Below are 15,238 nucleotides of genomic sequence, written 5' to 3'. Positions count from 1 at the left end.
AAATGTCCTCATGTGGAATTTGTCTCGTCACATTTGTCGACTAAAAAGCAAAGCAAATTGTACTCGTTTTTTTTTCTCCCCAGGGCATATTGTCTCGTTATCATAAATTTCTGTCAGGAAAAATAGGTTGTGGACGAGTATTTTTTGCCGTAGTTATTGTTGACGAAATTAACACTGGTTGGAATATAGTGGGCAGCACCTTGAACACGTTTGACATGACGACTGAATGAGCCAGGGAGGAATTGACAGGGTAGGAACAAAAGGGTTGGTCAGTGTTCCCAGATGACCCTAATTAGGTTTTACATGACATGTTTTCATACCTCATGCAGCTAGCTAACATATTCATGCTTCGCCGATTCCTCTCTGATTTAGAAAATGCCATTGAACAAACAGGCTTATCTAGGCCTACACCAGCACTGGTACCAGGCCGTATTAGATAGCCATGTTTCCTCTGACTAGCCAGCCAACTAGCGATTACTATTAGCGGCTAACGAGATTTACTTTAGCCCCAACTTGCTAAGAAAATACAAACTAGCAGACAGTAGTTTTCAGACAGTAAGACACACAAACTAATAGTGTAACTATAGAACGCTTATGGAAAGCAGCATTTCACCAACAACATCTATCAGACTGCAGAGTGAACGGCAAAAAAGTGCTTGAGGCTCCTTGATCGAGCAACTGCTCTCTCCTTGAGTGACAAGGGGTAGGGCAGGGTGGTGGCATGCAGACATTCTTGCTATACCGCAATGCATGCAGCAGGAGGTGAGGGAAAAAGACGATAAACGGACATTAAAACGCGCAAGAGTAGGTAAAATAAAAGCCCAAACCGGTCCCTGCATCAATACCGATATATAGTACAATATGCTATACTGCCCAGCCCTAATATAAAGCTGATTTTCAATTTGATTGAAAACACAAGACTGCCATGGAGCGGCATTTACTGGTTAAAACCTGGTACATTCACACTACTTTATGATAAATAATGCAACCCGACTTCAATTACTCATTTCTCTGAACAGGTGGGAAAAAAAACATGGTTGGATGTTGGGTACTACATTTATTGAATATTATCTGAATCCTACCCATTTAAAATGAGGGCAGTTTACCACTCAGCCCAGTCCAAGCTCTTCTTTGTCCTGGCACCCCAATGGTGGAACCAGCATCCGTGCCAGTCTTCCCAAAAATATCTAAAACTCTACCTCTTCAAACAGTATCTTAAATAATCCTCCTTACTCACCTCGAGCCCCCCCCCCCCCCCCAAAAAAAAACATTTTTTTACACACATACATGCACAAACACCCATCAAAAGTTTGCACGCACCTACTCATTCAAGGGTTTTTCTTATTTGTACTCTTTTCTACATTGTAGAATAATAGTGAAGACATGAAAAATAGGAAATAACATATGGAATCATGTAGTAACCAGAAAAAAAGTGTTAAACAAATCAAAATATATTTTCTATTTGAGATTCTTCAAAGTAGCCACCCTTTGCCTTGATGACAGCTTTGAATTCATTCAAACAGCTTCATGAGGTAGTCACCTGGAATGCTTTTCCAACAGTCTTGAAGGATTTCCCACATACACGGAGCACTTGTTGGCTGCTTTTCCTTCATTCTGATGCTCCGACTCATCCCAAAAACCACAACTCATCATTGTGGCCAGGTCATCTGATGCAGCACTCTCCATCACTCTCCTTCTTGGTCAAATAGCCCTTACACAGCCTGGAGGTGTGTTGCGTCATTGTCCTGTTGAAAAACAAATTATAGTCCCACTAAGCACAAACCAGATGGGATGGCGTATCGCTGGTAGCCATGCACACTTAGTGCCTTGAATTCTAAATAAATCACAGACTCCTCAGCAAAGCACCACCACAGCATCACACCTCCTCCTCCATGCTTCACGGTGGGAACCACACATGCGGAAATAATCCGTTCACCTACTATGCGTCTCACAAACACATGGCGGTTGGAACCAAAAATCTCCAATTTGGACATCAGACCAAAGGATGGATTTTCACCGCTCTAATGTCCTTTCTCGTGTTTCTTGGCCCAAGCAATTCTCTTCTTATTATTGGTGTCCTTTAGTAGTGGTTTCTTTGCAGCAATTCGACCATGCAGGCCTGATTCACACAGTCTCCTAACAGTTGATGTTGAGATGCGTCTGTTACTTCATCTGCAGCAGAGGTAACACTGAGTCTTCCATTCCTGTTGCGGTCCTCATGAGAGCCAGTTTCATCATAGCACTTGATGGTTTTTGCAACTGCACTTGAAGAAACTTTCAATGTTCTTGACATTTTCTGTATAGACTGACCATGTCTTAAAGTAATGATGGACTGTTGTTTCTCTTTTCTTAATTGAGCTGTTCTTGCCATAATATGGACTTGGTCTTTTACCAAATAGGGCTTTCTTCTGTATACCCCCCTACCTTGTCACAACACAACTGATTGGCTCAAACGCATTAAGGAGGCACACCTGTTAATTGAAATGCATTCCAGGTAACTACCTCATGAAGCTGGTTGAGAGAATGCCAAGAGTATGCAAAGCTGTCATCAAGGCAACGAGTGGTTATTTGAAGAATCTCAAATATATTTTGATTTGTTTTAACACTTTGGTTACTACATGATTCCATGTATTATTTTGTAGTTTTGATGTCTTCACTATCATTCTACAATGCAGAAAATTGTTTTAAAAAATAAAGAAAAACCCTTGAATGAGTAGGTGTTCTAAAACCGGTAGTGTATGCCTAAAATAACATTGTGGTACCGCGGTTGGGTTCAGGACCAGGTCCTGCGGTAGCAGGCGGGAGTCAGACAGAAAGCCAGCGGGAGCAGTATGAAAAGCTGCGGTAGCCGGACAGAAAGCCAGCGGGAGCCGTATGAAAAGCTGCGGTAGCGGGCGGGAGCCAGACAGAAAGCCAGCAGAAGCAGTATGAAAAGCAGCATCTTGCTAAGATGTGCATTTAAACTGTGGCGCATGAGCAGCATCACAGAATTAAGCTATGGTACAATGAACACGGGCAAGTGATTGACAGAAGGCTACACTGTGGACAGGGATGAAAGAAAACGAGATTGTATCTATCCAGTGTTTTTTGAAAAGGTGAAAATCACATGTCAAGGTCTCAGCTTGACTCAGCAGGGAAAAGGACCTCGCTGACTTTGTTTCCGATGTGGCAGTGATTGTTTCCCCAGAGCTTTACCTCCTAACAGCAGCCATCCTAGTTGACCCTGACCCCACCATCACTCACCGCAAAAGCATGAAGAGGAAAGAGGATGAAGTGACACTGTGGCCAACATTCTGTCTTCTCCTCTCTCTTGCTCACACTCACACTTCTGTGTGGTGTGTGCATACACATGTACTGTGTGTGTGTGTGTGTGTGTGTGTGTGTGTGTGTGTGTGTGTGTGTGTGTGTGTGTGTGTGTGTGTGTGTGTGTGTGTGTGATCCAAGTTAAGGAATAGCCATGCACAGCTCCAGTCACAGAGCCATGTGTGATCAGGTGGTCTAGCAGGCTCCTGTAATTAACAACCTCAGGCAGATCCAGTCAGGCATGACCAGCAAATTAACATGCAGCAGCTCACACACTCAACATTACAGATATCCTCACTGGGCACAAAACCAACAAAAAAAAACTCTGCTGAAAATAGACTCTCTGCAGAATTCCCCTTCAAGTAAGCTACAGCAGTTTTAGGTCTGTGACTATTTCCTGACCATAGACCTTGGTATGGTCTACTGATGCTGTCATGTCATACTGTGATATTGGGCCTAAATCAAACTTGAGTCAAGCAGTGTTTTCCACTAGTGCTGAATGCAGGCTATACAGTAGGTTACACAGCAATTTTCAGCCGTGTACTTTTTCAACTTAAATTAACTAGGCTACTTTTCAATTAGCAAATCAGAAAAAAAGGCTGTAGAGTCCTCTCCCGCTAGAGGTAACAATAAGTCGAAATCAACTTAGCCTATTGTTTTCTGGTACATTCAGTTATTTTCTTTTGCGTGTTTCATATGCAGCCACAAAGTGTTGCCGCATCAACTTCCTGTACGTTGATTGGTGAACAGCAAGCTTGACTGAATAAAGTCGATCTCATATATTCTTGACACTACGTTGTATTTCGGAATGGCAAGTCTTGACTATCTTAAATGTGTTTGTTTTTTTATAAAATAATGACACATACCATGATCAATTATTACGCGATTAAATGAATCATGTAACAATTAATTAAGTAGTAATCTGGGGAACCACGGGAAAAGTTATTTTACGAGTTATTATCTCCCGACTAAACTCTAAAGACAACTCCCTTTCGTCAGTCAGTCCATTCATTCATTCTTATTACCTCATATCAGTCTCATTCTGAATGTCGCAGAACTCTTGGATATCTGCACGAACCCTAGCATAAATGATGAATCAGCAATAAACTAATTGGCTTAATTATTTATTTACTAACTAACCACACAGAATTACATAAAAAAACAGGATAGTTTTCACATCGATTACTACACAATGGAATGAAAAGTCCCTAGTAGACTAAACCGGTATGACGGCTTGTTACACAAAATGACGGATTCAAAAGAGAGGGAAAGGGAGAGACAAAGGAATTCCACGATTGTACAGACAGCCGATTTACTATGCTCACGGAAATGTGAATAATTTGCACATGAACGGCCGCTCATTTGAAAGAATTGAAATGTACATATTTACTAGGGGTGCACAATAAATCTGCGTATTCCCCCAAAGCTCAGTTGTCCTGAGTCTGCACAACTTTGCCAGGACCTAGGATCAAGGGACACACTCAAGTGTTTTAGTACTATATCTCTTGAAACAATGATGAAAATAATCATGGCCTCTAAACCTTCAAGCTGCATACTGGACCCTATTTTAACTAAACTACTGAAAGAGCTGCTTCCTGTGCTTGGCCTTCCTATGCTGATCATATTAAACGGCTCTCTATCCACCGGATGTGTACCAAACTCACTAAAAGTGGCAGTAATGAAGCCTCTCTTGAAAAAGCCAAACCTTGACCAAGAAAATATTTTTTTAAACTAAAATCGGCCTATATCGAATCTCCCATTCCTCTCAAATAATTTTAAAAAAGCTGTTGAGGCAACTCACTGCCTTCCTGAAGACAAACAATGTATACGAAAAGCTTCAGTCTGGTTTTAGACCCCATCATAGCACTGAGACTGCACTTGTGAAGGTGGTAAATGACCTTTTAATGGTGTCAAACCGAGGCTCTGCATCTGTCCTCGTGCTCCTAGACCTTAGTGCTGCTTTTGATAACATCGATCACCACATTCATTTGGAGAGATTGGAAACCCAAATTGGTCTACACGGACAAGTTCTGTCCTGGTTCAGATCTTATCTGTCGGAAAGATATCAGTTGGTCTCTGTGGATGGTTTGTCCTCTGGCAAATCAACTGTAAATCTCTGTGTTCCTCAAGGTTCCGTTTTAGGACCACTATTGTTTTCACTATATATATTTTACCTCTTGGTGATGTCATTCGGAAACATAATGTTAACTTTCACTGCTATGCAGATGACACACAGCTGTATATTTCGATGAAACATGGTGAAGCCCCAAAATTGCCCTCGCAATTGTGGATGGCTGAACATTTTCTTCATTTAAACTCGGACAAAACAGAGATGCTTGTTCTAAGTCCCAAGAACCAAATAGATCTTCTGTTGAATTTGACAATTAATCTTGATAGTTGTACAGTCGTCTCAAATAAAACTATGAAGGACCTCGGCATTACTCTGGACCCTGATCTCTCTTTTGACAAACATATCAAGACTGTTTCAAGGACAGCTTTTTTCCATCTACGTAACACTGCAAAAATCAGAAACTTCCTGTCCAAAAATTATGCAGAAAAATGAATCCATGCTTTTGTCACTTCTAGGTTAGACTACTGCAATAATCTACTTTCCAGCTACCAGGATAAAGCACTAAATGAACTCTAGTTAGTGCTAAACATGGCTGCTATAATCTTGACTAGAACCAAAAAATGTGATCATATTACTCCAGTGCTAGCCTCTCTACACTGGCTTCCTGTTAAGGCAAGGGCTGATTTCAAGGTTTAACAGCTAACCTACAAAGCATTACATGGGCTTGCTCCTACCTATCTTTCCGATTTGGTCCTGCCGTACATACCGACATGTACGCTACGGTCACAAGACGCAGGCCTCCTAACTGTCCCTAGAATTTCTAAGCAAAGAGCTGGAAGCAGGGCTTTCTCCTATAGAGCTCCATTTTTATGGAATAGTCTGCCTACCCATGTGAGAGACGCAGACACGGTCTCAACTTTTAAGTCTTTATTGAAGACTCATCTCTTTAGTAGGTACTATGATTGAGTGTAGTCTGGCCCAGGAGTGTGAAGGTGAACGGAAAGGAACTGGAGCAACGAATCACCCTTGCCGTCTCTGCCTGGCCGGTTCCCCTCTTTCCACTGGGATTCTCTGCCTCTAACAGGGGCTGAGTCACTGGCTTACTGGTGCTCTTCCATGTCGTCCCTAGGAGGGGTGCATCACTTGAGTGGGTTGAGTCACTGACGTGATCTTCCTGTCTGGGTTGGCGCACCCCCCTTGGGTTGTGCCGTGGCGGAGATCTTTGTGGGCTATACTCGGCCTCGTCTCAGGATGGTAAATTGGTGGTTGAAGATACCCCTCTCGTGGTGTGGGGGGCTGTGCTTTGGCCAAGTGGGTGGGGTTATATCCAGCCTGTTTGGCCATGTCTGGGGGTATCGTCGGACGGGGCCACAGTGTCTCCCGACCCCCCCTGTCTCAGCCTCCAGTATTTATGCCCCAGTAGTTTGTGTCCTGTGTGAATTTAAGTCTCTCTCTGTTCTGTTATAATCTCCACCCGGAACAGCCAGAAGAGGACTGGCCACCCCTCATAGCCTGGTTCCTCTCTAGGTTTCTTCCTAGGTTATGGCCTTTCTCTGGAGTTTTTCCTAGCCACCGTGCTTCTACATCTGCCATGCTTGCTGTTTGGGGTTTTAGGCTGGGTTTCTGTACAGCACTTTGAGATATCAGCTGATGTAAGAAGGGCTTTATAAATACATTTGATTTTATAAAAATGCCAACATCGGTATTGGCCGATGTCTAGTTTAACGGCGATGTGCAAAACCGATGTCAAAGCTGATGTGCTACATAACGTAGGTACATGACATAATGATGCCACGTAAAATTGTGCACTATATGTGCAACACAGCATTATACATTAAACTAGCCCACAATGTCTGCTGTGTGGATCGAGCAGTCAACAAGTTGAGCAGTCATTTGAAAGAGTTACAAAATTTCAGCGAGACAACTCATAGGCGATATCCATTAAAAGCCTAGATAATGGAATTCCTTGTCCTTGACAAACAACCGTTCTCTGTCGTGGGTGATGTTGGCTTTTGCCGACTGGACTAGCACCGGTACACACTACCAAGTGCACAATTTTTCAGATGTTGCCCTACCGGAATTACACGGTAATAGCATCACTGCTATTAGCTTCACGACATACATACTATGGAACGCCGTTTGGGTCTTTGAGTGTCAAAAAAGTTACAGTAGCACTGTCAAAGCTGTACAAAATAAGTCAGCAAACACCGGCCACGAACAATGTGTTTACAATAATGCGCTGGTAATAAAGCATCATTTGTTCGACCTCAACTTCGACCGCAAACTCAGCAAAAACATCCCTTTTCAGGAAACAGATTGTCGTTTTGCTATGTTTTTGGAAGAACATTGTTTGCATCCATGCGTTAACTAGCTTTTTTATGACCAGCACTGTAGGTGTGCGAGACGACTTTACCAGCATCATAGCAAACGTAGTGATGAATCTTTGTGAAATATGAAATACAAGTGACAGTGTAATTAATCAATGCTCAATAAATGTATGAACCCGTTAAATTATGTGGCGTGCAGTCATATTCAGGTCCTGATGGGTCAACAAGCTTATTTGACACGTCAAATAGTGTTAAATAGTATATATGTTTTGACATGCAAAGACCCAACCGGCGTTCCATGGAAATCTGGTTAAGAATGAAACGACTGAACAACGAAACAGCACATCAAGTAAGTGAATGAAATAGGTTTTGATGATGTTTTACTGGTAATGGGGACATAGGTAAATGCCATCAAAATATATTTTTGGTCAGTGTGGTGTGTGTCATCTTTATTTAACTACGGAAGTGAGTTAAGAACAAATTTTTATTTACAATAACGGCCTACCCCGGCCAAACCCGGATGACGCTGGGTCAAATGTGCGCCGCCCTATGGGACTCCCAATCACAGCCAGAGGTGATAGAGCCTGGATTCAAACCAGGGACTGTAGTGATGCCTCTTGCACTGAGATGCAGTGCCTTAGACCGCTGCGTCCATGTGTGTGAGTTAAATGTTTAACTGTACTAGAATGCTTAAAAGGCAGCTAAAATTTTTAATATCGGCATGTTTTTTTTGGCAAGGAAAATATCAGATCTCGGTATCGGCCAAAAATGTCATATCGGTGCATAACTAATATTTACGTGTGTATGTCTTTGCTGTCTCTCTGTTGAAAACACTTGATGGACCTACAAGGAATAATTTGACAGAAAGTATTTGGTTGTCCACCAGAGGTCACCAAGCCTTTGTAGATGTAGTAGGTTTCCGAGTGTCTGTGAGAACGGATCCTCCATAGGTCTACCCCATATTGTTCAGTGGGCTCTGTTGGTTAGAAAGAGGCATCTATAGTGGTGAGAGTAAATTGTTGCGTCTTCTCGTCTTCGGTCAATTTTACTAGACTAAAGTACTTAAACAGCTGCAGACTGAATGTTCCTGTGTAGTCTTCTTCTTCTTCTTCTTCTTCGAGAGAGAGTTTCTAACCATTCCGTACCTTTCAGCTCACACTGTCGGTCACGCTGGTCTAATGTAGAGCTAGAAACATTTTACACGCCCGTAGCAACCCGGCAACGTACTGGTCTCTAGAGATTTCAATTTCTTAACCATTTGTTACGTAATCAGCTGGTGCTGCATGCAACTGGTCTCCATTTAAATGTAAACCATTTCAGTGTGTGGACTGCGTCCTCGCGTTCTCTGGTCTAATGTAAATTTCATTCAACTCTGGCAAAAGGGGCGTTCCATGACGCCAACATAATGTCTGTGCTCCCGTGGGTGTGGCCACTGACTGGTTAAAACTTTGATATGAAAAACAATTCTCATTTACAAGGCTAACATCAAATTTCATCTTTTTACAAATAGTTTCATATTTAATTGTATAAGTTCCACAACATTTAGATGTAAATCTGATAAGTGGGAAATATACACATTCAGAGATTCAGTTGTTCTTATACCGTCCTTAATGAGATCCCAAAACAACTGTTCTGATATAATTGTTCTTTCAGTACCCACGGACCATTCCAAATGTTTGGATTACAGAAATATTGTTTCATTATTCAACCCTTTGATGTTACTGTTAGTAACAAAGAGGTTTCTTTCCCCTCCTCCTGCAAAGCCCAAAGGCAGAGTTTCCACAAGGTATTTACGGCCGTCATAGAATGTCCGACTTCACCCCTCCCCCTCTGCGGGAGAGAGAGGGCACTGTAGAGCGGACCCACCTGTAACCTGATCCTTCGGCTCCTCACAGGAGAGTCATGACAGTAGTTACATGTCAATGGTATCGAAACAGGACAAGTGAACTAAAGATCTCGTTTGTATTTTCGATATGTTTTGTTTGTATTTTAAAGTCCATCAGGACTAGCCAGACAGTGACGTTAAAGTCAGTGACTCGTCAGTAGCCTACCGAATCGCATTGGTAAGAGAGCTGATGTTTAGGCTCCCTATTTTACATACTGGTAGGCTTTTTGGAAATTATCTGCAGATAAATTATAAAAACATTCAATGAAGATGGTGAATCCTCCTCACTGCAGGAACAATGGATAGGCTTGTGGCGAGAATGCCTTACTCTGGTCCAAAATATGATAAAATAAAACAGATTGAAATGTTTTAAAAGCTATGATATTTGTATGGTATTTTCAAAGATGTTGATATAGATCTACTGATTTAATCAAAGTGTTGACAACGGAGTAATTAACTGCAACTTTCTGTGTAGCAAAGCCCATGTTTAACACCTGCGTCATTCTTCAATCATACCTGTATTGCAGATAGCTGAGAAAATGCCTCTTAAGAAGAAGCTTGAAGCCTTCACAAAGAGAATTGCAAATAATTTCACTAACTTAACTGATATTGTTCTCCCTCTTAACACATATGGACCCATAACTTAACTGAGCATCTGTTCTGTTTATTTACGAGACCCCATTTTTCCATTTGAAAAAGTGCCCATCACACAATTTCAAGATAATTTGGGCTATTTTACTTAATTCTTCTGTTTTCATATCTTGCGGGAAATTTCATATATTGCAGTACAATACTTTAAATCTCAAGAGAAGACAAGGTTAAATGTTTAAAAAAAGGTTGATAGGTCTCTTACTTAGAAAATAGTCCTAGACAATCCCCCCCCCCCCCCCCAAAGAAAAAGAAATAGGCATACACTGTAATTTCCTGTAATTCAAACAAATACCACAAAAAAATCCACTCGGAGGTAAACTCAATGAAGCATTCAATCATTTCACCGTGTATTTCAGATGGAATAAAAGCAGTAGAATGTACCAGAGGCTACCAAAATCAAGATTTTTTTTACCAAACAAGCTCTGAACCCCCAGCAGGCTTCTTTTTCAATTTGGATGGCTACTCCATGTGCTTGTGGAAAACACTGGTCAAGCTGAATCAACATGGATAGGGGCACCAGGGACAGTCCAGACTCTCACTGGTTTCAGGATGTTCCTGACATGTAGAAGGACCGTTAATATAATTCCAATCTTGATATCAAAAACATCAGAAGTGGCATATTTTATCTTTCTGTAAGAATTGAGGGAGTGGCATTTGTCTGTGTTCTTTGGACAGTGTGTGTAAAAATCTGTCCAGGTTCTCATCAAAATATGCCTTTTTAACACAACAATAAAAACCACATAGCTTTGTAAGCTTTCACCATGACATAACAGCACAATTTTTTTTTTCTTAAGAGGTCAACGTTTCCCCTAGACTCCCTGCTGTGTCCAGCACCCCATCACTCATCCCCACTTCCTGTCCACACAGGAACCAGCCAGCACCAGACCAGGAGGAAATCCTTCTTTGTTGAAAACACTGACTGCAGGAGGGAGGGGGGTGGCCAACAAACATCAATATGGAGGCCCAGCTATCAGCTGCTGCACAAACAGACCTGCCTTATCTTTGCCCACACATGAGGACAAGAAAAACCGTAGAGAAGTAACAGACTCCCTAGGACCACTGTTGACCTCTATCTTGACTGTACAAGTCTTGACATTGAATGTGCAGCGTCAGCAGGAAAGTACCCTGATAGGCTAGACTTTTTGACAAATTAACCACCTTTGCGCTAGTTCAGCACTTTTTTGAGATGGAGATTTGTACACAGTGTAAAGTGGTTGATAGGTAGTGCCTGACAGGGGGCCAGTCCCGGATAAAGGTGTTCTACAGGTCAGCGAGCCTGTTAAAAGATGGACTCAGGCAAGGGGAGTCAATTGAAATGGTCCAACTAGCACACCGCTCCACAATGAGCTTCATAAAAGACACTACACAAGAGAGGGGGAGTCTGATATGGAATGGTACTGATGCAGAGGGAAATTAGGCTAAATTACCATACAGTATGCATATAACCTAGGCCTACAACACAGAATGACGCTTCCTGTTCAAAGGCAGACCCTGGGTTAACAAACAGGACTTTCTTTAAAAGAGTCCCATCTGCAAATAAATGGAGAAGATACTTTTTTTAAACAGCATTCAATGGGAAAGAGTGTAATATAATGAGGCGTCTATATGTCCTCGATTTACAGTCAGGTTCACAATTATTGGCACCTTTGATAAAGATATTGTATGCTCCAAAAAAAAATATATTATATTATTTTAAGTGATGAGAAAAAAATGAGAAAAAAATCTGAGAGATAGGGGTGCCAATAATTTTGGCCCCTGTGTTCAATACTCTAGCACTCTCCCCTTGTGAGGATAACAACACTGAGCCTTTTATAAAGATGTTTTATGAGGTTGGAGAACACGTTGGGGCTACTACTGGTGTGCGTGGCCAAAGAGCTCTATTTTCATGCCGGTACTATGGTCAGACAGAGTACTTTGGCCACGGACACCAGTGGTGGGTTTGGCATTGAAAAACAGAAGCTTATGCAGAAAAGTATATCATACCTACAGTAAAATATGGTGGTGGATCTTTAAAGTCATGGGGCTATTTTGCTTCCACCAGTCCTGGGGCCCTTGTTAAGGTCAACAGCATTATGAACTTTACCAAGTACCGTGACATTTTAGCCAAGACCCCTGGTTGCCCTCGCCAGGAGGCTGACACTTGGCTGCAAATGGATCTTCCAGCAAAAAAACAAAAACCCCAAGCACTAATCAAAATTAACAAAGAAATGGTTAATTGACCACAAAAATCAACATTTGAAATGGCCATCTCAGTCTCCGGACTTGAACCACATTGAAAACGTGTGGCGTGAATTGAAGAGGGCAGTCCATTAGCGCAGACAAAGGATATCAAGTATCTGGAAAGATTCTGTATGGAGGAATGGTCTAAAATGTTCTCCAATCTCATAAAACATTGGATAAAAAGACTTGAGTATTGAAAACTGGGGTGCCAATAATTTTGACCAGTATCTTGAGATTTGTTTGTATTACTTGTTAAACAAAATATTTATCTGAGCAATTGTAGTATAAAATAAATGTCCCTTTGTTTTGTTGTATAGAATATAGCTCAGTATAATTACAGTATTTTTTGCTCATCTTTATTAAGGGTGGCAAAAATGATGGACCTGACTGTACGTCCAATTAAAAAGAGTTAGATCCACAATCTGTCATTCCAAACATATCTGCAATTTTTACAAATGTATTTTCTTGTCCTTGCAAGCTTCTGAATTTTTGCATAAGATGAGTGATATAAATAACATTGACCATTAAAACTCTAAGTAGGAACTGATAGTGAGATAGACTTAAAACACATTTTAAACACAAAGCCTGGTAAGATAAATTCCACAAAAATAAACTGAAACAGTAGTTCATTTCCCCAAAGAGAACAAACTAGCAGAACTACAGTCACCTGTCACACACACCCCCACACCCTTTCTCTGATAACCATAAGATAAGCCTATACAATGGGAAGGCATCTTCTATTCAATACCTATATTTTCACTTTGTTTTTGATATATAGACAATGTCTTAAACAGACAAAATTATAAGATACTTTACTTGCAGGTAATAGAAAAAAACGTACCTAATTGTTGGCTGGCTATTCCTATAATTTCCTACTGCCTGCATCAGGACAAAATAAATGGCATTCAATAAGAATAGGTAGCCATGTCATGTGACAACCACCTATGAATTATGCAATACTATCTGAATATATAGCTAACTGGCTAGGTAAGAAATTGAAAGTACACCCAAAGCCTAAATTAATTTGTGGGACTAGCAAACTAGCTACATGTTTCAACAAAGTGTCATGTGCATTCTGTTCAGATGTCATCTCCAAATGTTGGCTAACGTTACTGAATGGCTCTTTTGTTAATGCTAGCTAGCCTAGCAATATACATTTCATAGAGTTTAGCAAGCTAGACAGTGCCAGTTGCTAGGTTAGCTAACAAGCCCTTGAAGGACTAGAGGTTGATAGCTAGTAAGCAAACAGCCAACTTGGAAACAAAACGGTCCATCTAGTTAGTACCTAGGACGTGAAGCGAAGCACCTTGTTAGCTCAAAGCTAGGTTTTTGTAACCTGCCTGCTGCTGACTGGCATGCTAATCAGCTAGCTCTGGCTAAACGTTCTACAATGACACTACTGGTGGCTTGCAAACAAACGTTAGACAGACGCGCTAACCACAAAGGATGGCTTGGCTTAGCTAGCTAACGTTAGCCAGCTCCACGTTTATCATATAGGTTAGCATGATACCACATATATTCGACGTGGTAAAAAAAAACAAAAAAACATTGGACTCAAAGGTTAGCTAGCTAGCTTACTAGGAGGCAGGCACCATCAATAATCGAGCGAGTCACTGGTGCTGCATCAAAGCTCGATGGCATGTCACTCACCTAACAGTGACCGGAGGTGCTTCAGTCGGGTCAATACATCCTTCTTTGGGTCCAGAACTTTCTGTGTAGATTTCTTGACGTCTCCATGGCCCCTTCGAGTGAACATTCCGCTGTAAAACGCAATTTTGAAACCTAGAATAAGTTACCTCTTCTTTACCATATAGTGAGCCTATGCTGTGACACCGTCACTTTCCTCACCACCGCTCTACGCTTGCTCCGCGAGCATACTTAGCGCCGCTAGTCCCCTCCTTTTTCGTGAGTGTGTAAACACGGAAGCGCAGCTCCTAACGTGGCCACGCCCCCTGTAGTACGTAGCCAGCAAGTGCTCAAGCGCTTGCCCCATGCTTACAATTTCACACAAACTTAATAGTGGCACTGTCTTTGAGAGCTACCAACTCTCACGCATTGGCCGTGAAACACGTATTTGACCCTCTTCTCACACACCACAGTTCTTATATCTCACGCATTGAAAAGCACTGCTTTTTCTAATAAGTCAGTGCGTTAACTTTGGAGCGAGAGAACGTTCTCCTCTGAGTTTATAAAACTGTAAAAATAGCAGCATGGTAGCGCTGTTTTATGTTTAATGTTGTCAACAAAATTTGGTTGCTGTTACTCCCGTCCCTATTGCAGAATGCTGCATTTTGACAGCATGTACTAAAGTTGATTTATTCCACACTTGCTTTGGCCCCCTCGTTTGGTGATTGGCATTTAGGCTGTGACAACGAAAAGGCAGCAGACATACCTACCAGGAGTGGTGCGTTGTTTGCTATTAATTGTGACCGTGATATATTGGCCTAAAGGCCGAGACAACAAAACCGATCACAAAACCGGATAGCAACCTCTGTCAGATGAAGTCCACGACGCATATGGCATGTAACAGACAGCCGGTGTAGGCTGTCATTGTAAATAAGAATTTGTTCTTAACCGACTTGCTTAGTTAAATAAAGGTTAAAAAACAGATAAATAAAATAAAAACCAATGTCATTCTCGTTTGGACCAGACAGTATCAGATAGATGGCCTACACTTAGAGAAACAGAGGGGCGCTGTTTCGCTTGCTCGGATGCTTTCTGCTGTGAGATACATTCAGATGAAAGATACATTACTTAGTGTCATTTGTTATGTTTTTTTGT

The 15,238-nt window shown here is 41.6% G+C and overlaps 1 protein-coding gene across 3 annotated transcripts in view; it reads right to left on the bottom strand.

Moving 5' to 3' along the window:
- The window catches only part of LOC139384186 (ral GTPase-activating protein subunit alpha-2-like), a 138,026-nt gene extending 123,693 nt beyond the window's left edge, over positions 1-14,333 (bottom strand). For 2 of the 3 annotated variants that reach the window (XM_071128904.1, XM_071128906.1), the window contains exon 1: positions 14,108-14,323. In XM_071128904.1, the coding sequence (XP_070985005.1) occupies positions 14,108-14,213 (106 nt within the window). In that variant the 5' untranslated portion in view covers positions 14,214-14,323. Of the gene's footprint in view, positions 1-14,107 lie in introns of all 3 variants that reach the window. The other variant, XM_071128905.1, reaches the window with a different exon arrangement.
- Positions 14,334-15,238: the final 905 nt, after the last annotated feature.

Source organism: Oncorhynchus clarkii, chromosome 25 (genome assembly GCF_045791955.1).
Source record: "Oncorhynchus clarkii lewisi isolate Uvic-CL-2024 chromosome 25, UVic_Ocla_1.0, whole genome shotgun sequence".
Lineage (NCBI taxonomy): Eukaryota > Metazoa > Chordata > Actinopteri > Salmoniformes > Salmonidae > Oncorhynchus > Oncorhynchus clarkii.
The sequence above is the reverse complement of the archived record's forward strand: the minus strand, read 5'-3'. Positions and strand labels throughout refer to the sequence as shown.